This window comes from Podarcis tiliguerta (assembly GCF_965153285.1).
Source record: "Podarcis tiliguerta genome assembly, chromosome: 5".
Taxonomy (NCBI): Eukaryota; Metazoa; Chordata; class Lepidosauria; order Squamata; family Lacertidae; genus Podarcis; species Podarcis tiliguerta.
In genome coordinates this window covers 20,357,478-20,384,740 of record NC_139538.1, presented here as the reverse complement: position 1 = coordinate 20,384,740, position 27,263 = coordinate 20,357,478, and the positions used below count along the sequence as shown (strand labels likewise).

Here is a 27,263-nt window from a genome sequence, read left to right as displayed (position 1 = left end):
TTTTTATGACATTGTTCTTAAATATCCTGGGAATCTCAGAATGGTAGACTAGCAAAGGCTTCAACTTAAAATCTCCACTTGTATTTGCACAAAATAAAAGGGTTTGCCTATCTTTCATGGGCTTATGCTTTCTCCTCTTTTGTGATGTTGGTCCTCTTCGGCATTTTCTTCCAAAAGAGGCCTGTCTCATCACAGTTGAAAACTTGTTGAGGAACGAAGCCCTGTGACTCAACATAATCTTTAAATTCCAAAACAAATCGGTCAGCATCTAATTTGTTGGCACTGGCAGCTTCACCATGTCTCACAACACTGTGGATGCCAGTTCTCTTCTTAAAATTTTCAAACCACCCTCTGCTTACCTGGAAACTCTCAACCTCAGCACTTACTCCAGGGGCATTTGCGATGAGGTCGGCATGCAAATGTAAAGCTTTTTCACAAATTGTGCTTTCAGAAATGCTGTCACCGGCCAACTGTTTTTCGGTTATCCATATTAAAAGCAGTTTTTCCATTTCTTCCATTGTCTGTGTTCGTTGCTTTGTGAGTGTTTAAACACCTTTTGCAACACTGGCCCCCTTAATGGCATCCTTATTTTTTAAGATGGCACAAATTGTAGATGTGGCCATACCAAACTGCATTGCCAGATCACTTACACCAGGGGTCAGCAAATGTTTTCAGCAGGGGTCCACTGTCCCTCAGACCTTGTTGGGGGGCTGGATTATATTTGGGGGAGGGGATGAACAAATTCCTATGCACACTGGGAAGAATGGGGCGAGGGAAGGGCAGGCGTAATAAAAAAAAACGAAATAGTGTGCATTAAATTGGGGTGGGCAAGGCTCCTCAACAGACTAGCTCACCCACCACCACGCTGCTCATCCTCCCGCCACCCCCCAAAACACACACACACCAAGACCCACAATCACCCCACAGAGAAAATGGTGGCAAGTTAAGTATGCAGACAACGGCCGAGGCAAAGGAGGGATGGCAGCTCTGGAGAAGCGGCACCAAGAGGGAGCTGGAAGAAGAGGTGAGGGGGGCAAGGAGTCCTCTCCACCCACCCCAGCCCCAGCCGCCTCCTCGGTTTGCCACCTGCCTCATTCGCCAAAGGCCTGGCGGTGCCGCCGCGAAACCGGGCTTCCTCCCCGCTTAGAGAAAGAGCTGCCACAGCCGCCACCACCACCACCGCTGCTGCTTCTCGTGAAGCGGGTAGGCAGAGTGATTATTATTACTACTACTATTATTTCCCCAATGGCCTGACTTGGAGGGAGAACAAGAGGAGAAAGGCTGGTGGGAAAGCAGAGAGAAAGAGGGGGAAGGGGATTTTTGTCCTTCCACCAGCTAACTCTGTGCGCACGCTCAGCTTCTGGGGGCACAAAACAATACAAATACTAATACTAATAATATTAATGATATCAGGGTGAGTAAGCAAGCAAAGGCAGCTTGGCCCTCTACCCGAAACAAGGAGTGGGGGACATGTGAAGGAGGTGAGCGGTGCCACGCAGACCTGCACCTTTTCTTGTCATTGGAGCTGCCCATCATGATGCAGGGCTGCATGGCGGCCGGAGCGCCACCGCCGGAAGCCAGCTTGACTGCCCGGACGGAGCTTCCGCAGGCAACAGGAGGAAGACTGCACCAGGTTTACCTCAGTGCAGCATGGGGACGTCTCTGCCAATCAAACGTCGCTGAGGTAAACCAGGTGAGGCGTTTGATTGGCAGAGCCACCCCTGTGCCACACTGAGGTAATAAATCAGGCATGGTGTTGCGGCTTCTTCCACCCGTCGCCATCGCCAGGAGTCTCGGCTTTGTGGTGGGTTCTTAAATGGCCGGGCGGGCCGGATCTAGGACCCAGCGGACCTGATCCAGCCCGGGAGCCGTAGTTTGCCAACCCCACTTTCACGCTTAGAAATAATTTGCTTCTTTACCTCTTAGAGTTATCATGGTTCTCTTGCCTTTGCTGCTTTTATCCATGTTAGCAGTCCCACACTCAATCAATAAGTAGCTGAACTGAGTTCCACACAGTCCCCAAAACAATGGCACAAGGCAGAGCCCCCCAAAAGTCCCCAAAACGAAGGAGCAAAGCAGAGACAAAGCCACAAGGCAGACTCCCAAAAACAAAGGAACAAGGCAGAATCCCAAAATTTCCCACTCACCCCCTCCCACAGGGTGGGTGGGCTTACCTGGCCAGGTGCCACTCACCTTGCTACCAGCTGGGGGTGGGGCCAGGGCCAGTAAAGGGCTGATGCTTTTCGGCCCAGGCTCACTTTGTTTTCTTAGCAGGTTCACCGCTGGACTTCGCTCTTGGTCTTGGTTAGGTAAGTGTTCCTCGTCGGGGTTTGGAGCTGCGGTGTGGCCTGCTGGGCCTCCTACGGCCGGCACTGCTTCCGCGGCTTCGGGGGCGGGATGAGGGCCGCGGTGCGGCCTGCTAGGCCTCCTGCGGCTGGTGTCTTCTTCCCCTGACAGCAGGGGCCGAATCCAGGCTTCACGGGTTGCGCGGTCTAGCTCTGGGCCGTGGGGCGGCCTACTGAGGCCTCCCGTGGTGAGAGCCCGGCAGCGGAGGCTGAATCAAGTCCACACAGGTGCCGGGGCCTAGTTCCGGGCCACGGCGCGGCCTACCAAGGCCTCCCACAGCCAGAGCCCGCAAATTCGCATTCCAAAAAAATAATACGCAAATCGGAATACTCATTTCCAGGGATGAAGTGTTCATGATCCAAATAGTTCATGAACTAGGCTGTTCGTAACCCAAGGTACCACTGTACATATCTTCTGTTTCTTGGTCCATCTAGCTCATGCTCGCTAAGAGAGACTCTACAGGATGTGTTGAATACAGAAACTGCATTAATTTTAAGTTTGTTTGGTACAGATATTATCAGGAGCAATGTGTGTAAGAAAGGGAGAGTAGCTTGTGTTATAGACTATTTACCAATATTTATGCAGTAACTTCTGCTAAATGTGATCTCATAGTTCTGACTTTTTTCTTGTTCCTTCCTTTAGTCCACTCTTCACTAACATTAAATAATCTTTACTTCACTTGAAATACTTTTCTGTTACTTCAAAAGGACGTTCTCTTTCTATAGGTATACAATATATCATTTCTGTCCTGGTAATTTTGTGCTAAATAACTGATCACATACCGATACTTACAGAACTCAGGACAAGGACACTCAGCATATTACATTAAGGACAACAGTTGGAAATTTCCTTTTATTTAACACATCTGAATCACCATTCCCTGCAAATTGCTGAATGGTGCACATTCAAGGTCAGTTTGCATTATGCTCTGCAGCACGTGGATTGAGTGAACGCTTCTTTTACTTGCCTTGCATGTTTTATTAAGCTTCTGTATGATGAGTCAAGATGAAGCATCTACAGATCTCATGTGACGCTCATGGGCAAAGGGACTGAGCACATGATGTCCTGATCCATAGTGATGTCCACCAACAAAGGAAGGTGATAACCCAAACAAGGTGGAAATCAGTAGTCCAGGAACCAGGAGGGAAGGTAACAGATGAATAGGGTAGGCAAAGCGAGGATAATGACCAAGGTTAGCTAAGGCAGGAGTTACACAGTGGTTTCTTAGAGCAACTGGAAGAGATGGCAGCCCGTCTGCTTTATGCTGCACTTGGACTGTTAAAGGACTCTAGACTGGAGTTTCAAGCTGTGAGGACTCCCTAGAGCAGGGGTCAGCAAACTTTTTCAGCTGGGGGCTGGTCCACTGTCCCTCAGACCTTGTGGGGGGGCCGAACTATATTTTGAAGGCGAATTCCTATGCCCCACAAATAACCCAGATATGCATTTAAAATAAAAGGGCACATTCTACTCATGTAAGAACACCAGGCAGGCCCCACAAATAACCCAGAGATGCATTTTAAATAAAAGGACACATTCTACTCATGTAAGAACACCAGGCAGGCCCCACAAATAACCCAGAGATGCATTTTAAATAAAAGGACACATTCTACTCATGTAAGAACACCAGGCAGGCACCACAAATAACCCAGAGATGCATTTTTAATAAAAGGACACCGAACCACCCGCAGGCCAGATTTAGAAGGCGATTGGGCCGAATCCGGCCCCCAAGCCTTAGTTAGCATACCCATGCCCTAGAGGGAGGCTCAGGGGTCTCCTGATCCCTCCAAGGAGTCTGTGGTCTGGTCATCAAGAGTCCAGTGGCAGGAGGATCTCCTCAAGGTTCAGCGCATGAGATGTGCCAGCAGTTTCACAGAGGAAAGGTTGGGGAGTGGCTCCAGCTCCTTCTCAGGACTACTGTTGTGGAAGGATGTGCATCTGAGGATTGCTGGTCCGGGGCCACTGGAAGGATGTGCAATTAAAGAGCTTCACAGAGCCCTTTAATTGAGCTCTGTGAATTTAAATTGCTATCTAGCTTCTCCTGTATTTGTTCCACTAAAGAACAGTGGGAGAAACTGAGGAGCACTGGCCCTGCTTGGTCTTGCATCTGCTACCTTGTATTTTCACTTTTGGAAACTACTTTTGAGATGATGTTCACTCTTAACAATATCTAGATCAGAGGCAGACATTACAAGTCCTCCACATGTTGGATTACAACTCCCATCAGCCCCAGCCAGAATAGCCAATGGTCACAGGTGATGGAAATTGTAGTCCAGCATCACATGGGGGGCACCATATAGGCTTCCCTGATTTAAATTTAAATTTAGCAAGGTATGGGAATCATTTTACTTTACTCTTCTGATGGTTACTTCTCATATTGTTCCCTAGTTCAATTGGCATTGAAAACTAGGCATAACTTGCTACAGGAGGATTCAATTGCATGAGGTCATACCACGTGGCACACATAGCTGTAATAACTTAGAGTGCAGTACTCAATGATAAGAAAATATATTTAGATGCCCTTAAGTTCATTAGAGATTGCCAAAGGTCGCACTTTATGTTCCACTAATTTTATTGAAGTTTATTGTTATGGCAGTGACCTGAACTCTGGCTGTGTGGCCTTTAACACATAGTATATATATATTCTGCAAGAAATTCAATTTTAATTTTAGATAACATATGGTTAAGTTATTGCTTCATTAATCAAACTAGGTTGATCAACTGTAAGCTCAAGTAACAAAAGTACCTAACTTGAATGAAAGCAGGCTCAAACACTCAGCAGAAATTTCCATATGATATTGTGTAAATTAAACGCATATATGGCTCCACTATACAAAAAGCAGGATTTCAAACTGTTCAATTAATGCCTAACAAATGGCATATTTTAAGCAATATCTGAGAGCCTCCAACTGCACCCTTCATGTCCCTGGAGAGTAGAGATGTTGCTTCATTAGGCCGACATAACCACCTGGTGTTGAATTTCCAGTGTCTTGAGAATTTGTAACATCTGGTACATACTGTGATCTCCTTTTACGTATGTTTCATCTTTTATTGTAATTTTATGACAAATGGATTAATTAATATGGTGTACATTATTTGAGATATTCAGCTTAATATAAAGCAACATTTAGAACACAGATGCACCCAAAAAATTGAAATACCTAAGAAATGCTGCTAATATTGGTCAAGTCTTATTGTTGTTATTATGTGGCAACTGTTGTTTGTGGTTAACTATGGATTATGGCCGCCAAAAATTGCATGGCAATATGTAAACAAAAAGCATCACCTGTTTTCAGTTTTTAAATTTTAAGATTTCTTCTTAAACAAAAAATAAAATAAACTGATCCCTTCCTGCAAGCTCTTCGTCTTCACCTTGACCTGCTGCTAATTAGACTGAATATTCTTGTGTGCTTTAAATTTTGCCTTTCATATAGTAGTTAGAAGAATGATTGACATTTCATAGTTTCCTTGCCCACCCTTTCTCTGCCTTTCAGAACTTCCTTTCATTTTACCTAGCCTTCTCAGTTATGCAGTATTGCAAAGTTGAAGATGTTTGGATAGAGTCAAATGGTTTTTCTTGAATGGTGTTTTGGACGTTAGGTTCAGTTAGCAGGAGCTCATCAAGAATAGAAAGAAATATCTTGTAGGCAAGAACTTGAGGCCCTTCTTTGTATGGTAGTATGGGCTGGGAACTGATTGGGGAGAGAAGTTGGCAAGTTGATTGTTGAGGAGTATCTGGAATTGTCCTTGTTCCCAAAATAACCACCACATCTGTGAAATTTCACAGGATGTTTCCTAACTGATACAGATCAGTATCTCCATCTCAACCCATAAGTATGCAAATAACTAATCTGAGGTCTAATATTTCTGTTGTAAGTTGTTTGTGGTGTGCTTGAATTTTTAATTTTTTTATTTGCCATGCATATGCTAAGTTACTTACTGTCTCAGTTCTCCAGCTGTAAAATTGGGGGAGAGATGGAATCAATAAAGGACTGATTCATTTAAGAATGTGTATTGGATTGGTTCAAATGGAACAATTTATTTCTGTTTCCTTACTTTTATTGTGCAGATATTGTTTAACACTACTTGTTGTACACTTTGCCAAGTGCATTGCGGTACTTGTGCAACAGTTTCTAGAGTGGTACTTTCATATTACGTGACTTGTGATTGACTTTCCAAAATGGTAGACCACCATTTTTATTTTATTTTTTGTATAATGACCACAGAATGGTTGAGGTTGGATTGGAAGGAAAAGCTGAAAAGTCAAATTTTCTTCAGATGTGAGAAAGGGGCAGAGACTGCTATCTTTAATGTATTGGCTCCTGGTACTGCTGCTTGATCATGGCTTGTTTAACTATTTGGAATATTAGATAAGTCAAAGGGACAAATTTTAATAAGTGCTGATCTGACATAAATAATTCACCAACTGCAATTTCATCATTATAAAAATCACGGACATTTTTTGTGAGGCATTAAAACGTGCTTATATTTTAATCACCAACGATAGGGTTTTGCCAGTAAGACCTTATTCTTCCTCTATTTTTTATAGGTTTGTGTTTTTCTAATATATCCAGATGTGAGATTGCTTGTATAATAATATTGTGAAGCTGAAGTTCTAAAAAAGAAGAAAGAGAGAAAAGAGCAACTCTGGAATGGCAATATGTCAAGAAACCTCTGCTATTTGTTAGAAGCTGTTTTCATTTTAACGGTTATAAAAATGAGAAGTGTCCTTAATATTGGGCTCTATTGATCAGTAAAGGTCAGGGGCAGGCTGTACATTGCATGTACCTACCATTGCAGAGTAGCCGGCTAGCTTAACAAAAAAAATGTTCCTCTTTGCGAAGGCCATTTTCCTGCAGTCATAGAGATTCTCCTGCCACCATGTAGCCTTAGGATAAGGCTATCAGTGACTAGTACCCATGATGGTTATAATCTGCCTCCACTGTTGGAGGCAGTGTGTTCCTGAATACCAATTGCTAGGAACTGCAAAGTCCTGCTTGCATGCTTCCCATAAGCATCTGTTTGACCACAGTAAGAAGAAGATGACCTGATCTGGGTGGCCTGATCCAGGAGGGCTCTTCTTCTACTAGATATTACTGGAAATGAAGGACTGCATTGGGTCTGTATTGATTGACATGAGAGGAGAATTGCACCCAGTCCACATACCTTTTCTCTGCTACATTCCCTTGATCCATTTGTAATTTATTTGATTATCTATATATTCTATGTTAAAACATTGTCTCTGCTATCAAAGTGTGACTTAACATTAAGCCTGTTTTTGACTAAAGGTTACATCCAGTCTTACATTGCCAGGGGGGCTGCATCTTCCTGCCAGCAAAGGAGGCAGAGAAGCATGTCTTAGTGGCTCTTTGTTCTTGATCGGCTGCCAAATGGTCTTATTTTACAATCCTGCTGATGGTCACAAACTAAGGGTTTAGCAGTAGTGGGTCTTAAATACAAAGCTTCAGAAAATCTGAAGTAATAGCTGTCAGTTGGAAAGGATATGATTTCAGAGTTGCATTATTTACAACATTTTCTTCACAGACCTAATGCAGCAAAGTCATAAATCTGTTTGTGAAATTACATCTGGCTTTGGAAGTACTGCGGTCTTACCAATTTAGCATTGGCTTGATTGCAAGTTCAAAACTGAAGAAAATGGGCTGTGAAGGAGATTTTGTGTTAAAACACTGTTATCCTTGACGATTAGCAGAAACTGCAAGGGGCACCCGCAGCTACCTCACAAGATGAAAACATAAATCCATATTATTAGTTTGATATGTTTTAAAGGGGTTTTCAGGCCGAAAGACCTTCCTTAAGAGTCTACAGATGTTCTACAGCTGCTTTATTGCCAGTTGGCTTCAGAGAACTGTCTGGAACCTCTGATTATTGGGATCATGAACATTTCTAATACAGCCCTTGTCCTCCCAAGTTAGACATACCACTGTATGTGCTTTCTGGCATATTTCTGGCATATTTGTCTTCCTTGTGTCATTATCGCAACACAATGGAATTTCTAATAAATGGAACCCAAGGTAATTAATTATGGAAATAAGATCCCACGTGCTTAAAGTGCATGAATAAGTAGCTTAAACTCATCTTCAACATTTAGGTGAATTATATAAACAGATGGTCAGCAATACCTTGGGCAAGTTATGGGTTTCATTTAAATTCATGGTTCTTAGAGAAGGCTTTAAATATTTTATAATTACCTAGAAGATGATTATTTTTAATAATACTGCAGCACATCTCTACATAAGGCTTCAAACATTATGGGTTGGATGCTATGAGCAGCAAATGGACTTCTGCTCAGGCCCCCCTACATTTTGTATATATTGTCTTTTAGATTAAAAATAAATGTATGTATGTGCCTATTCCCTTAACTCATGTCAGCATGAGATACCTGTAGACTAATATGTATCATGAATATAAGTACCTCATTTAAATTTCTGAGGGTTAGGCTTTAAATTTCCATTTATTTGCACTGTTTGGCCTATTGAGGTTTTCATTTGTCAAAATTGTTAGCTCTTGGGTATTAGTTACGCAAATATTGATGTGTAGCTTTGGCCTGTTAGCTATCAATTGAAATCAGAAAATCAATGGTCTTAATAGTTCCTTATTACATAGTTGATGCATTTGCAAGGCTAAGTTGAGTACTGTCAGTGAATAATCAATTCAGTCAAAAACTATTACCTGATCACTGCCAGAAACAGTTTCCTATAAATACACCAATACATTATGTGAGTGCAACACCCTGTAGTGTATTTAAAAGAGAGGAATAACATCAAGCTTGTCATTCTAATATGTGCTCAAAACTAGTGGGGAAATGACAATTTTAACATTAAAAGGCTAATATAAAGGTGGTAGATTGATCACTGAGTGAAGCAGACCAACAAGTGAAGCCGCTTGCTCCAAATTTAGGCACAGATCGTAGCTGAGGTAACATTGCAAACCTTCCAAAGACAAGATGATCAGTGCAATGCTCAACTATTATGGAGCCATATACAGCCCAATTGCTAATTCAGACAAACACAATCACACACAGACACACCCAACATTATACACAATCCATCCACCCTCAGCATGCCAATCATTAGTAGCACAATGGAGGAAGGTCTATATGCCCATCCAGCCACCCTGCTATTTTTAGGGCCAAAGCATGTTGATTGTTCAGGTTATCAGTACACATTCTGTCAAGACATTATCTCTTTGCTTTGATTGATATATCCATGGATTGTTCAAGTTTGCTTGGAATTATGCAGTATGAAACATACAGGCTACTCTGTATTTGGCCAGCTTTATACAGTACACAAATGTTTAATCCTTGACCTCCTTCGGTTTAGTACCTGCGCAGCAATATTGAAAGGTCAGGGTGCACTTACTGGAAACATTCCAAAGCTGGTTTTCTGGTGGTGGTTGTCACTGTAATGTGCTATTTTTAAATCACCTATATATGTGTTTTGTGCTATACAATATTTAAAAATTGCTTTGGTTCTTGCCCACAGTCTTTTACACATGCTGTGCCTGCCCTCCATGTATATGGGTCAGAGGTTGATCTTGCCCTTAGATTGTAGGCAGAACAAAGGTTGCCGAATGAAAAGTTTCTGATATAATTATCAGTTTTGCAGGCATTGATGGGAAAAATCAAATCATCAAAAGTTCACCAAATATTTATCAATCGTGGTCAATTAATGATTTGTGACATACAAAATAAGAAGAACTCGTTAAAAAAAATATTGTACATTGTTTGTAGTTGATTCCCTGAGGTGAGAATCAAAATCTTTGAAAAGCTGCACTTTTAAAAAACAGGTTACAATTCTGCTGTAGTTCTCATGGTCCACGTTTGCCGAGCTAATGAATCACTCTGGCATCTATAAATAAGCCGTTCTGTGAATGAAAAGCCTTTATGGTTTGGGGTCTTTTTGTAATTATAATAAAAATGTTTTTCTCTGTCTTAGTTGTTTCACACACACATCATATGCTAATACTGAACATCCCCCCCCCCCAATGTTTCTTTAAGATGGGATGGGAAACCTTTTTATGTGCAAACACCATATTCCTTCATAACTAACCTTCTGGGATCTGTGTACCAGTGTTGGGTGGGGCCAATGTAAAAAGTGGATACACCTCTTCTTTGGTCATACACACTTACAGAACCCACACATCTGTGTTCTCGCATATAACCAGGGCTTTTTTTCAGCCGGAGCTCACTGGAACTGAGTTCTGGCACCTCTCGGGTGGGTGCCATTGCCACTATAAGAGAACAAGGTAGGTGTTCGTGTTGAGTTCTGGCACCTCTTTTTCTAGAAAAATAGCACTGTGTGTATATAACACACAACAGTTTATTAGTTTTTTCACACCCACACCTATTTCTCTCTCAATCACACACACAAACAAACATATGTTGTCACTTCCCACCACCAAGCAATTAGGAGCTTTTCCCCCAAGCTAAATGGCTAAGGTGGTGATCTTCTTGAAGACTGCAGCCCACGGTGCTGGGAGGGTTAATATCTTACTCCCTAGCTGCCTTCTTGGTCTTGGCAGTTAGGCTTGAAAAAAGCCTCAAATTGGCTCCAAAGGAAAGCTGTTTTCAAGCCTAATTGCCTAGCTAAAGGAGCAGCAGTTTTCGGGTGGGGAGGGGGCAGCACATGCCCTTCGTTCTTTAGCTGCAGACCCTCATATGAAAATGCACCCATGCAGCAATTGTGCTTCTAAAAAGCTTCCACTGTCACCTATGGAAGCCTTAAAAGAAACACCCTAATTGTTGGGGAGGAGAGGGTTCCCCACCCCAGCCTTAAGAACTGCAGTGATTATTCTAGAATAGTGCTTTGAAATTTTCTCTCATCCCTAGCAGATGAAGTTAAAACAAAAGCTGCTAAATGTGGCTCTGTATAACTTGGTGGCATACAATCCCTACACTCCGCTAATACTATCCTCCTCTTTGCATCCTTTCTTGGTCACTTAGGAGTAACAGAGGCATGTAGAGATAGCTTCTGAGTGGCTGTTACTTTTTTCTGGAATTCTTTCCCCGGGTTGTTTAGATCCTAAATGTGAAAGTTATTCAAAAATCATGTAAGCCATTTTAAGCAAGCAGTTTATGATGAAATGTAAATGTGAAGTGCTTACAGCTTGTTTGTTTGTTTGTTTGTGTGTTGTTAAAATATTTCATAATTTTAAAATCTTCTGATTTAACACTATTTAAGTTAAGTAAATAATCTACACGTTCTGCTTTGTGCTTCTGTGCTACACACAGCTCTGTTCTGCTAGAGCAACCTATTTCTTTACAGATGGATCTAAGAGGACTTCGTATTATGAGATTGGTGAAACGATTGTCTCCTTGGCAGCTGTTACGCATGTCACAAGGAATTATCTCAAGTTTCATTGTTCTTCCATTTCTGTCTTTTCTTTCTCCTTTCTCCTTCTCTCCCACTCAAGAATAGCAAATTCAAGTTAACATGTTTCCCCATATGGCAAGGGGATATTTCTGATGCCAAACTTTCCTCCTTATATCTGAAGCTAATGTTCATTTGCTATTACACCTTTTGCCAGGGCTTTCAGTGTTTCTTACCAATACAATTTCTAATTTAAGATAGGCAGGATGGGCTGATGCCAAGAGTGAAAAGCTCTGTTTTTATAGCACATGGGATACTGCATGGAGGTCAGAGGAAATGCTCATTAAAATTATTTGCATTAGCAGAGGAGAAACGTAACAATTGTTCTGATTTTTCCTGTTATAACCATCTACTATGTATATCTGATTCTTACTTTCGGTTATTTTATGACATCTGCAAACTTCACAATTGCTGCCTTCCGTAAGATTTTTGAGGTCACTGGCATCTGGTACACAAGTGGTGGGATGTAATGCCAAACACAAAATTATGTTTGAGTATTTGTTAACAAGTCTGTAATCCATTAAGTACAAATTGTTGTTTGCCTAGTGCCAATCATTTTTAATCAGAATATCAAGTGATGGATTAAGTATATTCTGTAAACAAATTGTCCTGGTAGATCAAGTTTTGATTACTTCCCTGAGTCATATCAATCTTGTGGTAATTTCAAATGTCATTTTATTTATTTATAGGCTTTCTTACCCGCCCTTCACCATAAAGCTCCAAGACGGGCTACAACAAAATAATAATACAGTATTAAAATCAATTAAAACAATTCACAGCAGAATATTAAATGCTAAACACTTTTACTACCTGAATGTCTAGCATAGTTTGAGGCAAATGTCCCCAAATTTGAGTCAAACTGGAAGATATGAATCCATGGTCCCTGGTGGTTCAGCACACATTCAATGGGTACAGGCTAACATCAAGAATTTTAACAAAATTTATATAACACTTGATTGTAGTATAACTTCTCTGTGGTTGGATGAGGCACAACAAAAGGAAAGCTCCCAAACTGAGCACTTGCATTAAGAGAACATAGCAGGTGCAGGGCAATGAAAGCATTAAGCCCATAAAAATGGAAGGATTCTTTCTTTCTTTCTTTCTTTCTTTCTTTCTTTCTTTCTTTCTTTCTTTCCCTCCACTGACCAACTTCAGCTGTCCATGGTTCCAAGCAGACTCCTTTCCAGTCACTTGGTATCATACTGGAGATGCCAAAGATTAATGCTGGGACCTTCTGTGTGCAATGAACTATGATACCCTCGCCGGAGCATCTGTTTGTTTAATGTTTGCTTTATTTAAAATAAAAAAGAAACATTACATATAAAATATCCCAACCTCTCTGTATTGCAGGGTCTATTCTGGTATGGAATACTATGAAATAAACATTAGACCCTGGGAAATTGCTACCCAACCTAGCAGTTCAAAAGCATACCAGTGCAAGTAGATAAATAGGTACTGCTGCGTCAGGAAGGTAAATAGTGTTTCTGTGCGCTCTGGTTTCCATCACGGTGTCCCGTTGCACCAGAAGCGGTTTAGTCATGCTGACCACATGACCCTGAAAGCTGTCTGCGGACAAACACTGGCTCCCTCTGCCTGAAAAGTGAGATGAGCACCGCAACCCCAGAGTCGCCTTTGACCGGATTTAGCCATCCAGGGGACCTTACCTGCTATGAAATAAACAGCAGCCACTGGGAAATGAGCCAACTATTGTTTGACCGATTTTCTTTTTTTAAAAAATACTATTTTTATGTTTTTATATATGTTGGAAGTTGCTCTTGGTGGCTGGGGTAACCCAGTCAGATGGGTGGGGTATAAAACAACAACAAAAACAACTTGTCAATTTGTTCATCTGTATGAACAAGATCAGATTGACTCTAAGTGATTCTTAATGGTAATTTCTTTGAGAAAGGGAATTTTACAAATAACAGTGAAGATAGCTAGTAGCACGAAGCAAGCATTTGAATCTCCATGTTATCCTAAGCTTTTCTTCAGAGACTTAAGGCTGTAGCTATGAGTGACCCCTTAGGCAGATAATGAAATTGTATTCCACTTTCCCCGTTTTTCAAGATGGATCTGTTCTAGTAATGAAACAAACACAAACTGCCAAAACATGTTTTTAAAAAAACAGTAAACATTAATCTACCATACATAGCAAAAACTGCACAAGAAACCAAAACAAGAACATTTACTGCATCTATCAGAAGAGTCAAGTACCGTATTTTTCGCTCTATAGGACGCACCGGACCATAGGACACACCGGACCATAGGAGGGGGAGAACGGGGGGGGGGGGGAATTCTCCCCCTCTCTGCTCTGAGCCCCTTCTGCAAAGCAGGAGGAGAAACGGAGCCCCTTCCATTTCTCCTCCTGCTTCGCTGAAGGGGTGCTGCGCAGAGAGGAAAAACTGTGCAGTGCCTGTCCAGCGAAGCGAAGTCTGGAGAGCAAGAGGGATTGGTGTGCACCGACCCCTCTCGCTCTCCAGGCTTCAGGCGGCTATCCGCAAGCCTTCGGAGCACAGTGGGAACTTGTGCTGCGCTCCAAAGGCTTCAGGCGGCTATCCCTGAAGCCTGGATAGCGAGAGGGGTCAGTGCGCACCTACCCCTCTCGCTCTCCAGGCTTCAGCAAAAGCAACACGTAGCCTCTGGAGCGCGGAGGGAGCACTCCCTCTGCGCTTTGGAGACTTTGCATTGCTATCGCTGAAGCCAAGGAGCCTGCATTCGCTCCATAGGACGCACACACATTTCCCCTTAATGTTTGGAGGGTAAAAAGTGTGTCCTATAGAGCGAAAAATACGGTATTTTGTAATCTACACTGATTTTATTATCTCTGCTGGGAATCCAGCTGTAAGCTATCAATAGTGTAGGGAGATCAAGGATTCCTTGAGCTACTTTGGGGTCATGGCACAGGGTAGTAGTAGTTTCCTGTAAATCTACATTTCTTATACATCTGCATTCTTCTACAGGCTTTCTTTGCCAGCAGTTGCAGTATGTGTGTGTGTGTCTGTATATATATATATGGTACAGCTGGATGTATAACAAACTTCTGTGTGGTTCCTCGTGATGGATCATTACTTGAATTAAAGTAAAACCATGTTCTTGTACCACATGTTGCCACATGGCAATTTGTGTTCTTCTGGGATATATATGCTCATGTCTTCTGAAAGTTTCATTTGATCTTGTGGCACATGTGTAGCAAATGAGCAGCGTGAAAAAAATGTGTCTGCACAGTTGCTGTTTTTCCAATTAGGATAAATTATAACTGAAAGCCTCCCAAGGCTTGTTGCTTAATTTATCTGTTTAATATTAGCATTCCACATCTTTGATTATAAGCAGGGCGCTTTTTGCAGTCGTGCTTATTTAATGTTAACAAAATGCCCATGTTTTTTCCACAGGTGGGGCTGACACTGAAGGTCCATTTATTGTTGGGGTTTCGCCAGGGATAGGCAGTGCATCACTGTGTGCTCCCTGAGAACCCCCTCTCACTGTACGTCAGTGTTGGTTGGGGTGGAGGTGGTCTGGTTTTGCCTTCATCCCAGCCTTGTGCCCAACTTAACAGTTTTACATTTCCCTGGAGGAGGGAATGGCAGTGATTCCAGTTATTCACTTATATGAGGAGGGGAGAAAATAAAAGTATGTGCAACTGAACTGAATGAGAGCTACTGAGAGCCACAGCTGCTTCTAACTGAATAGTTTCTTTTTAAGCTCTGTGGCCTATGTATATATATGACCCTTTTAGTGATTTTCTCTGTGTGCTTGTATTCTCTTTCTGTCTACCTACATGTCTAACTACAGTGTGTATACTATATATTGGTAATAAGCCACATACTTTAGATGTGTTATATATACTATATAAAGTTTTTTGGGTTGTTTGTTTTTTTACTATGGATATATAAAAGATAGAAGAAGCTAGTAATTGCCTTTAAGATCAGAGCACAAAGCATTACCTTTGGATTTTACAAGGCCAACCAGCAACAAAAGAGCAGTAATTTATGAGCTCAGTGTAAAAGAATAGCATAATTGCATTAAAAATTAATGCTAATGAACACTAAAATGGGGAAGGTGGTTATGATGAAAGTTTGTATTCATCTTCTCTGGTTTGAATGATGGCTAGTGGCTTGATTAATGGCTTAATTTCTATCAATTAGCGGGGGGAAATCTCCTACGAGACAAGGGTAAATTGAGCATTGAATTACATATCGTGCTTTTGTGTGCTGAGAAAAAAAGAGCTGAGTATCTCTGATATTAGCCACAGTGACAAATGTGGTGTGCCCCACAATGTCTGCATTAGCTCTCCTGACAGGCTGGTTGTGTGTGGTTATGGGGTGTTTGGAGATGGCTGGCAGACAACATTCACTGGCAAGTTCCTGAGAAACCTACAGCTCTTCCATCTATAGAATTTTAATTAGAGTCAATAAGAATTCAAGAATTAAAATGGACAGCTAGCAGCAACAGCAGAGGCTGCAGTCTGGCTTGCTCATGTGCTGCAAGATGAAACTTTATTCAGCCTCTCTCTCTCTCTCTCTGTGAAAATGCAGCAGACGTCCAACATCCTTCAGGATATTATTGATGTTCTGTACCATTTTGTCCTATGAATTCTTATACCTTTCTTTGTAATTATATGTCTTTTTTATATACACGTTAGGTGGCTGGAAAACACTGAGTTAACATTGGCATAACATCTTAATCATTTTGCTGAATGAAAGTACATTTACCCAATACAAGAAAGGGATTGTATCCAATTAAGTTCTTCTCAGAGTAAACCCACTGAAATTAAAGGACCTGTCAGGCCAATTAACTTTAATAGATATACTCTGAAGTATGACCGATGCTGGATAAAACATAATGTGTCATTTGACCTATGTATGTGACTTACACGAGGAAGAAATCTTTTTAAGCTGAAAAACAGCAACAGACAGCAAGAAAAGCTTTGGCTGAGACACCACACAACTCTTATGCACTTTAGCTGTGCTAGCTCCAGACCTAAAGCATGAGAGAAGGTGGTAAGCAACTGAGGTGAGTAAAGGAAGAGTTGCTGGCTGAAAGCTCATCTTGCTTCTCACACTGAAAAGGAGACTTAAGTGGCCCATTTTCCCAAGTCCTGACTTATCCAGAATTCATTCAGTTGGGTCGGATCACTCTTGCTGGCCCTTCTATTGTTGCTCAGTAATAAAATATGGCCCTTTTTCTATTTTAAAAAAGTTTCTAACCCAAAGTTAAAATGTATGGTACCAATATGTGTTGGGACAGTGTTTTATAGAACTGGGGCTGCCACTGAAAATGCCCTGCTCCTTGCTTCCTCAGATATTTATTGCCGTGGGGCAGAAACCTGGAGAGTAAGAAAGTGGCCATATGAGAAGATTCCACGACCTGTGGCATTTATCTTCTTCCTTTCCCCACTCCTCCCCACAGCTTCCTTTCCTGGCAGTTTCCCCTCCCAATACCCTTTGGGATCCATGCTGCCGGGGCATTCCATCGTCATTTAACCCCCACATAACCCCTGTGAGGTAGATTATGCTTTGTGGCCTTGACAGGCCCAAGGTCACCCAGAGAGCTTTATGGCTGAGTAGGGATACTGTATATGTTGAACTTATTTTGATGCTTACCAGTAAGTGTTTTAAAGCCCCTTTTCCTTGACAGTTTTCAGAAGGGGGAGTGTGTTGCAACAAAGCCAACGGAGTCCATTGGCCTCTTAAAAAGACTTAACAAATCAGTGACATACATACAAGTACACAAATGGTTGGAAGGGATTGTAGTAATAATAATAATAATAATAATAATAATAATAATAATAATAATAATTTTTTATTTATACCCCGCCCTCCCCAGCCAAGGCCGGGCTCAGAGCGGCTTACAAGCAATAATAAAAACAAGATGAATGATTACAACTTAAAAACAAAAATAAAATACAACATTAAAATAATGGAACATTAAAATGTAGCCTCATCGCAGGAGGAGAAGGAAAAGAAAAAAGAAAGAGAGGGAGGGAGGGAATCAAATTGGCTCCAAGCCAAAGGCCAGGCGGAACAACTCTGTCTTACAGGCCCTGCGGAAAGAAATCAGATCCTGCAGGGCCCTGGTCTCATGAGGCAGAGCGTTCCACCAGACCGGAGCCAGAGCTGAAAAGGCCCTGGCTCTGGTTGAAGCCAATCTAACTTCCTTAGGGCCTGGGACCACTAGGGTGTTGTTATTTATGGACCTTGAGGCTCTCCGTGGGGCATACCAGGAGAGGCGGTCCCGTAGGTATGAGGGTCCTAGGCCGTGAAGGGCTTTAAAGGTCAAAAGCAGCACCTTAAATCTGACCCTGTACTCCACCGGGAGCCAGTGCAGCTGGAAAAGCACTGGGTGAATATGCTCCCATGGCAGAGACCCCGTGAGGAGCCTCGCTGCAGCATTCTGTACCCGCTGGAGTTTCTGGGACAGCTTCAAGGGCAGCCCTGCATAGAGCGAATTACAGTAGTCAAACCTGGAGATGACCGTCACATGGATCACTGTGGCCAGGTCAGGGCGGGAAAGGTAAGGGACCAACTGCTTGATGCGTAGAAGGTGGAAAAATGTCACCTTGGCTGTTGCTGTAACTTGCGCCTCCATGGAAAAAGAGGCGTCAAGGATTACACCCAAACTCTTAACGGAAGGCAGTGGCACTAATTGGGCCCCTGCAAGAGAAGGGAGTTGGTCCCTCATCCCCATGCCATCCCGACCAAGCCATAGGACCTCTGTCTTTGAAGGATTTAGTTTCAATCGGCTCCCACGAAACCATCCAGCCACAGCTTCCAAGCATCTGGTCAGTGTGTTCGGGGCCGAGTCGGTGTGGCCATCCATCAGCAGATAGAGCTGAGTGTCATCAGCATATTGGTGACAGCCCGGCCCAAAGCTCCGGATAATCTGGGCAAGGGGGCGCATAAAGATGTTAAAAAGCATCGGGGAGAGAATTGCGCCTTGCGGCACTCCACACACCAAGGAGTGGCGCGACGACATTTCCCTCCCTAGTGCCACCCTCTGTCCCCGACCAGAGATAAAAGAACACAACCAGTTATGGGCTATGCCCTGTATCCCCACGTCTGTGAGGCGGTGGTCCAGAAGATCATGATCGACCATGTCAAAGGCTGCTGACAAATCTAAAAGGATCAGCAGTCCTGACCCGCCTCGATCCAGTTGTCTACGGATATTATCTGTTAGGGCAACCAGAGCCGTCTCCGTCCCAAAACCAGGACGGAAACCGGACTGAAATGGATCTAATGCCGAGGGAAACAGTGAGGCCAGAGGGAAAAGAGACTCAGAAAGCACTGACAGCGACAATTTTATTATTATTAACAGTGACCATTCACAAAGCAGCGTCAATGATAACACAAACATCCTGACATCGGTAAGCTAATTAACACGTGTAATGTAATAAAAGCCCATTAGCCCAATTCAAGCCACAGGTGACAGAATTGAACCGCTTGAAACATTGTAATTTAATGGTTTCTTGTTGCAGTGTCCTTTAAAACACTGCAACAGCTATATCGGAAGACCACAACATCTTATGCTGTAAGAAATTTGCTAATCTTAAAAGGTCTTTGTTGTTTTTCCTTGTTGTTTTTCCTTGGGCTGAGTTCTGTTATTAGAAAATTGTCTGATAAGCATATTTTGGCATACCATTTTTTTGGTTGTAACATTTAAATAGAGTGGTTCACAAGATACTAGTTTTCTATCATTTTGTATTGTTATATAGATTATGTTTTTGTTTTTAAAAGAAATATTTGCCCCCTTTACTTCCTCTCTGGCTGTGCTGGAGCTCCTAATTATGTTTGTGAAGTGTAATTGCTACATGCCATACCCTGTTAGCCATATAGGTCCGTATAGTAAAAGCTATGGTTTTCCCAGAAGTGATGAATGAGAGCTGGACCATAAAGAAGGCTGATCGCCGAAGAATTGATGCTTTTGAATTATGAACCTAGAGGAGACTCTTTGAGAGTCTCATGGACTGCAAGAAGATCAAATGTATCCATTCTTAAGGAAATCAGCCCTGAGTGCTCACTGGAAGGACAGATCCTGAAGCTGAGGCTCCAATACTTTGGGCACCTCATGAGAAGAGAAGACTTCCTGGAAAAGACCCTGATGTTGGGAAAGATGGAGGGCACAAGGAGAAGGGGACGACAGAGGATGAGATGGTTGGACAGTGTTCTCGAAGCTACAAACATGAGTCTGACCAAACTGCGGGAGGCAGTGGAAGACAGGAGTGCCTGGCGTGCTCTGGTCCATGGGGTCACGAAGAGTCGGACACGACTAAACAACAACAATATCATGTTAGCCACTGAAAAAGCTGCCCCCCTTTAAAAATAGGAACAGCACATACGTTAAAGGTACTTACGAAAGCCAGGTTTACGCACAAAAAAGAAATCATTAATACAAATATTCTTAAGTTAGAACAAAAGGAGTCACAGTCTTGAAAGATGTTTGGTTTTTTGAAATAAGATGAATTCTGGATACTTAAGGCAAGGCCTCTGAAGCCCTTCTGTTATGCATTGTGGTTTAACTGGTAATACAATGCCACCTGCTGTTTTCAGAAGGTTACTGCTGCCGTATGATTGTGGTGACTTACAGACGTAAGCCTGTATGAGCAGACACATTAAAACTGAAGGTTATCACAAAAAGGTCTTGACAAGCCTCCCACACAAGTGCATTGATAGTTTCCCATGTATGCTTATTTCTCCAAGTTTTCCCACCCGCTTTAGTAATAAGATAAAAAGAACAGAGCTACTAGGAGCAAGCTTAATTGTAATTCTTATAGAAGGAATGATTTATGTATGAAAAATGGCATCAACAGTCACTGATACAAATAGTTCTGTATTTTCAGTCTGACCAGAGTGAAAGGACTTGCTGTCCAATGAGTTAGTATTGATTTTTTTTGTCTCTACCCTCTTAGCTTTCTGACTCCATTATTTTTGATTTTACTATGAAATATATATCCTTTCTACTGACATCTGACAAACACTATATGGAAGTCATTTTATATACCAATAATGTGTTTGTCAACAATATTGTAGACTAATGGATACAGCTTCCTTCCAGTCCATTTTTATCCAGTTAATGTCACTGAAGTAATTCTGGAAAACATTCTGTGATTTTGTTTCTCTTGGGGACCATGTTCCCCACATTGTGACTGTCATTCACATTACAGCACTCGCCAATACCAAAGGTCAAACCTATGTCTACAATGGTTTTCCCATTGAATGTTTAAACTACAAAAACATTCAGGTGCATGTTTGTCAGTTGTGACAATATATTTATATATAGTGCATACACTTTTCCTTACACATATATCTGTCATCGGTGTTGGAAAACCATAAGTGAAGCAGACACAGATATTCCTGAGCATCAAGGGCAGCTTGTCATGACAGTATCTGGCTTTTTGATTATGCGTGGTTATAAAATCTTGATATCATTTCCATCATAGGAGCGACTGGCAAGGGTGTCTCACAGGTCCCATACTAGTTCATCAGTGGGAGAGACAGGACAACGTGTGACCTGAATGACAACATTGTAGAAACCTAATCCTAAATATGTTGACATTATACCAGTGGTGGTGGCTGTACTCAGTGGATGCTTAAGAAAACAGTGAGCCATTTGACTTAGCCTTCTGTGTCCGCTACAGTCCAGTCGTTTGAATGAGCTAAATTTCTTTCCAATGCTTATGTATGGCAGCATTAATTTCTTTTAAATTTCCTTGGTTGTTTGACTGACGTAGAGTAGCTCTAAATTATATAGTGTGCAAGGTTCTCTTATGTCTGCCTCTGATCAAGCAAAGCTTTTACGTATAATAAAACTTGTATGTATTGTTTGTCCACATAAATACTGGAATGCTCTTCTGGATAAGAGTTGATGGGCTTAGCACAATACAGTGCTGACATTTTAAAGGGAAGGGTGCCAAAAATATATCTAGTCCCAGGCTGAGCTCCAGATTGTTCAGAGACCTTTCTCAGTCCAGCAAATATCAGAGACTATTGTGTTCCTTAGTGTGTGCTGAATACCTATGTTATCTGAATAACTTTTCTATTTGGTTTCCTATTGTGGATCAAAGTACTTAAATTTCTGATGGATCTTTTTGTTGTCAGTATATATATGCCCGATCTTACTAATTTCATCTCCAACAGAAGTGAAAAAAATGCAGCATTCATATTTATTACAGTGAAGCTCAAAAGGAAACAAGCAAGTCTGTAAAATGAAATTTTTCTAACTCTAGCACATTCTTCAACTTTTTCAATTGTTAAAAGATTGAAAAACTTTTTAAAATGTCACATAAAGCAGTGCTGGAATATTAAAATGGTTTACATGAATGCAATAAGCATACAGAGAGCTACTTTAGGGATACAATGGGCTCTGTATAGAATTACCCAACATTGTTTGGAGTGATTCTCAGTGTGGTAGGTGGAACCCCAATGAGAGGCTCAAACCGTGGTCAGATGCTAGGGGACTTTTTATTGAGTCAAGAAACAAAATGCCAAGTCCCTTCTTTTTGGCATTATATCGAACTGTGGGGCAGAGGGTGGGGGGTGCCTGTACTCTTTGCAACAGGAATCAAACTCATGATTACCAGATGCTTTGTCAGCAGTGCCATCCTGTTTGTACCTGGTGTAAATGGCAAATATTTCAATTCCATTGTCTAGAATCTACTTTATCCTTCCTATCTTTTTTTTGCTGAACAAAATAAGAATAATTTCTCCTTGGCAGAGCCATCACTTACCTTAGAGTTTTCCATTTTTTGAGCAGAGGAAATACTTTAGAAGAATATTGCACGGTGCTGATCTTAAGCTTATGCTAAACTATACTGACATTATACCCTCTTCTATAGACCAAACCAGCCTCATAGAGCAAGTGAAACGAGTAAAAGAAATTGAAGCAATTGAAAGTGACTCCTTTGTTCCACAGACATTCAGATCAAGTAAAGAAGTCAAAAAGGTAAGTTTTCAATCTTCTTTCTTTGCATAGAGCCCCTTGTGAGCTGGTGGAAAGCCGGTACATTAATGCAGTTGACATTGACATTGACTTTGACTTTCATACTGGTAATCCTAATCCCAGTCATCAGAAATCAGAAATATATAATGATGTGATTCTGCATTTAGGTATAATAAAGGAATGCAGGTTTTGTCAACAATAATGTGCTTAATTCAGTTAGTGTGTTCTGGTTGCAGCACTTTTAAGTATTGACATTTTTGACACAAAGGCTGTATTTTTTAAATATAGCAATACAACTTATTAAACTGCCAGTTTGGGTACAGAGAAATACAAGGCTGCTTCTTTTATATCCCTGGGCTTTTTGTCTCCCCCCTTTTTGATGGCATCACCCTGAGAAGGCCCCCCTCTGTCAAGGTCATGTGGAGCAGCATATATTGCAATGGGAGAAGCTACCACCAGACCAAATCAGCCCTCCAACTCCCACCCCACATCAAGGTGCACGTGTTCTTCTCTGAATCCAGTGCCATATGAATGTTGCTTGTTTGTTTGTTTATTAAATCTCTGTACCAACCTTCATCCGAGGATCAGAGGGCGGTTTACCATATCGTCTTTTCCCAAATGAACAGATAGAGATATTCCAGATCTGAAGCAGTAATAATTCCAAAGATGTTTGGGCTGATGATTAGGAGGGAGTTCTCTTGCACTGGAGTTGTGGGTTAGGTTCGGGTTGGACAAACTATATTTGGAGGGAATCTTAAGTCATTCTTTTTTCCAACACTGAAATTAGTCTGTGTGTCAGGAAATGCATGCCCTTTGTCATGTAAAAGGTGAGTGAAAGGATACTCTTGAGGGGGGGTGGGTTGCTAAATAAGATGATAAGTGCTGTGTGTATCACGTGGGTGAACAGTTGTTGAAATCTTCAAGTACGACAGGGAAAAGCTCATCTGAAACCCCGGAGATCTGTTTCCAGTCAGGGTAAATAGGACTGAGCTAGACGGTGCCATAGTCATCTACAGAACTATTGCAGAAGCACTATTCTAGTTTCAGCTGGAGCATAGTATCCTGTCTCTTCAAGCAGGCCTTTGCAGTTTCCACTATATATGTCTTATATGATAAGGCATCCCTTGCTGCAAATAGATATATATTAGTTTGTGAGCCCTTGGAAACAGTCCCCCCCCCCCCTTATCTTATTAATTTGGTTTCATAAGAGAAATGCACAAATACTTGTGACAACTGTTTTGAGACTTTAGGATTTAGGATCCTATAAAGATATATGAAATTCCTTGCTCTAGAATTCAGCAAGTTCAGAATCTCAAACTGGCTTCTGTCCAGTCTATAGTTCCAGGTTCCAAGGCATTCTGGTGCTTCCATGCATCCACTAAAATAGACATGGTGGGTTAGTTTAGGCAAAATTCTTTAACATGAAATTCCTGTTATTCAGTATATTTCTCACTATCAGTCTACTGTCACAGGACAATGATGTTCTCATATTATTCAGAGTGGAATTAATTAGACTATGAAAATTGTGTGTGAATTTTATCCCCCACCCTGCACTCTCAATTAGGCAACAGAACCCGCGGAAGTCAAAAGCGAAGCTGCAGCAGCAGAACTGGGAAGTTCTGTTCTCACATCTATTGAAAAAGAAACAGTGCCTGGAATTATTCCTACTGCTATCAAATACCAAGATGAAAACTCACTAGCCCATCCTAATGTGAGTGTGGTGATGCTTATTACAACAGCCTTTATCTAACAAAGTTCCTGTGGAAGGGGAGAGATTAGGTTATGCAATATATATGTTCCTATGTGTATGCTGGTTATTTTGAATAAAGTCCAACAACTTTCACAAAACATTTAACACTAGAACTATTAGCATGTGCATTGCCATGTAAATGTGGGAATCAAATGGGAATCAAATTGCTATAACCAGATTTAGGTAGAGCTAAATCTGGGTTTTTTCATTCCTTCTATTTATTTTTCAGACTTATGAACTGTTGGGGGGGGGAGGAGAGGGGGGAACCAGTCTTACCTCTCATATTCACTTACCGTATTTTTCGCTCTATAAGACGCACCAGACCACAAGACGCACCTAGTTTTTGGAGGAGGAAAACAAGAAAAAAAATATTCTGAATCTCAGAAGCCAGAACAGCAAGTGGGATCGCTGCGCAGTGAAAGCAGCAATCCCTCTTGCTGTTCTGGCTTCTGTGATAGCTGCGCAGCCTGCCTTCACTCCATAAGACGCACACACATTTCCCTTTACTTTTTAGGAGGGAAAAAGTGAGTCTTATAGAGCAAAAAATACAGTACATTCCAGAGGATGGCCTCTCTTTTTAAGAAGTATTAAAAAGGGTATTCTGAAAATTGCATCCATTTATTACTTCAAAGTTTTTTTAGCTACATTATGGTATGCAGATGTACCCACATTTCAATAACTTCCTTTGAATTGCCCGCACTGCATTGTATACATCAGAATATAGAAATCTTTCTTACATGCTCTTAGCACACTTGGAGGAAGCACCTATCTTCCTGAACTTCTGTCTACCGTAATTAGATTCAGGCTTTGTAGGCACTCTTCACTTGCTGCAGCAGAGATCTTTCCAATTCTACAGAGATGCTTGAAGGATCCAGTGATGTGACACAGGATTAATTTATAGATAGTGATGCCAGACCTCAAAACTGCCTAGATAAGTGGATAGTGATTGTGGTTACGCAGTTGGCATGGTACAGATATATGGCATATGCTCAAAGCTAAGACCTGATGCAGATCGTACCACAATTTGACAGATGCTGAAAATCCGTGGAAAAACACAACAAAATCCTAACTTTGATGAGGGCATCTCAGTGTGGGTTTCCCACTGCACTACTGATTGCTTGAGGTTTCTGGCAATGGATTCATGGGGTATTTTCAATACTCACAAATGTTAATCCTCAGCAAGATGTCTACATGTTGTATCTTTTCTTCCTCTCTTACAGCTGTTTGTTGACAAGGCAGAAGCAGAAGAAAGATGGTTCCAGAGGCTGATTTCTCTTCGTCAAGAGAGGCTCATGGGCAGTCCTGTGGCCTGGGTGAATTAAATAGCCTACAGAATTTCAGGGTCTTCTGTGCTATAAAAATCCAGTGGTAAAACTGGATGAGTGTCCAAGTAAGCATGGCCTATCAGGAAATAAATTTTTTACCCTGGCTTCTATTTGAGGCCAACATTGTTTTAATTGAGAATTGTCTTAGCATAACTGCGCGTATCTGAATGGATGGTGGGTAGAATGAAGGCGAGATGAGAGGGAGCACCAGAAGATCTGCTAAATTACTGCATATAAGAAATTATGCCTTATTGTCCTGAAGGCAGCTGAGAGATCCTGGTGGTGTTTTGACAAAATTCAGTCCCGTTGGAAAGAACGTTTAGCATTTGTTTCCTTAACAATTTAATACCTCTCTCCTCCCAACAGAAGCAGGCAAGTCCTAACTTTCTCTGTGCTCTATCATTATTAAAATGTAATCATATGCTTTGCTGCCTGTTCAACAAATTATTCTGAATACAGGACACAGACAAATAGAGGGGAAAGAGAAGAGATCATTTGGTGTTTTGCAGTTTTCATTCTTAAACTGTCTCCAGTGTGTAGTTATATAGATGCAATGGTAAGGTATTAAGATACTGTTTAATAGCTCTGTGCTCTAAGGGTGAAACATACCACTAGATTCTGTGACACTTTCCCCATTGATGCTCATTCAAAGTCCAGGCATGGAGCTCCTTGATAAGAATTGGAAACTGGCAGTTGTATAGGAAAGGCACCCACTATCCCTAAACTACATAACGACAGTGTAATCTTATTAAGTACGCTTTGCTAACAATTCAAAGTTCTTTAAATAAAAGAGTATTTTGAGCTATGCACTCTTCAGTCTCCCGTTTGAGTTTTATTTGGATATTTTTAGACGAGTGGCAAAACCAAATAGAGATATTTAGCCACTAACTTGGTGAGCTCCTGATCATTCCCCAGTAATAGAAAATGTATGACCTCCAACTCTGGTTTCCATTTGGGGATGCAGAGTTGATCTAGAAATTGCTGACGGAGATCAGCATATAGTTTACAATTAAGAACCATATGTGTAAGGGTTTCCACCAGGTGGTCTTCACATGGGCAAGTTCTTTCTCCTTCCACCCTGCCTGAGAACCTTCTCCAAAGGAGGTTTGATGGGTTTGAATTAAACCTGGCCAGCAAAAGTGTCCTTCTTTCTTGAGGGTTAAGCAGAAACTCTCTCTTATCATGCCATACATGCACTCTTATCATGCCATACATTCTGGGGTGACAGGAGATCTACAGCTTTCATTGGACCAAATTCTTGAAGGTATAGTTGTGGCATTTTGAGCACATGATTGTCTGCTACATGTGAATGATATATATTATATATTTTTTCTCAATTCATGTTTAATGGGTTATTTACTAGTGGTTGTATCAAATGTTAGTTCCACTCAAACTAAACTCATTAACACTAATGGACATGACTAACTCAGAGCCATTAATTTCAGTAGGTCTACTCTTATGTATATTCAACTCTTAGGAATAAAGTGAAAGGATAGAATCAAAGTAAGAAACATTTGCTGTTGA

General features: G+C 41.5%; 1 protein-coding gene across 1 annotated transcript in view; it reads left to right on the top strand.

Annotated features, from left to right (window-relative positions):
* RSRC1 (arginine and serine rich coiled-coil 1) overlaps positions 1-26,548 on the top strand; it is a 161,138-nt gene extending 134,590 nt beyond the window's left edge. Inside the window, exons 8-10 of the mRNA XM_083442932.1 lie at positions 22,561-22,667; positions 24,229-24,375; positions 25,635-26,548. Coding sequence (XP_083299058.1) covers positions 22,561-22,667; positions 24,229-24,375; positions 25,635-25,736 — 356 coding nt within the window. The 3' untranslated portion in view covers positions 25,737-26,548. The remainder of the gene's footprint in view (positions 1-22,560; positions 22,668-24,228; positions 24,376-25,634) is intronic.
* The last annotated feature ends 715 nt before the right edge of the window (positions 26,549-27,263 follow it).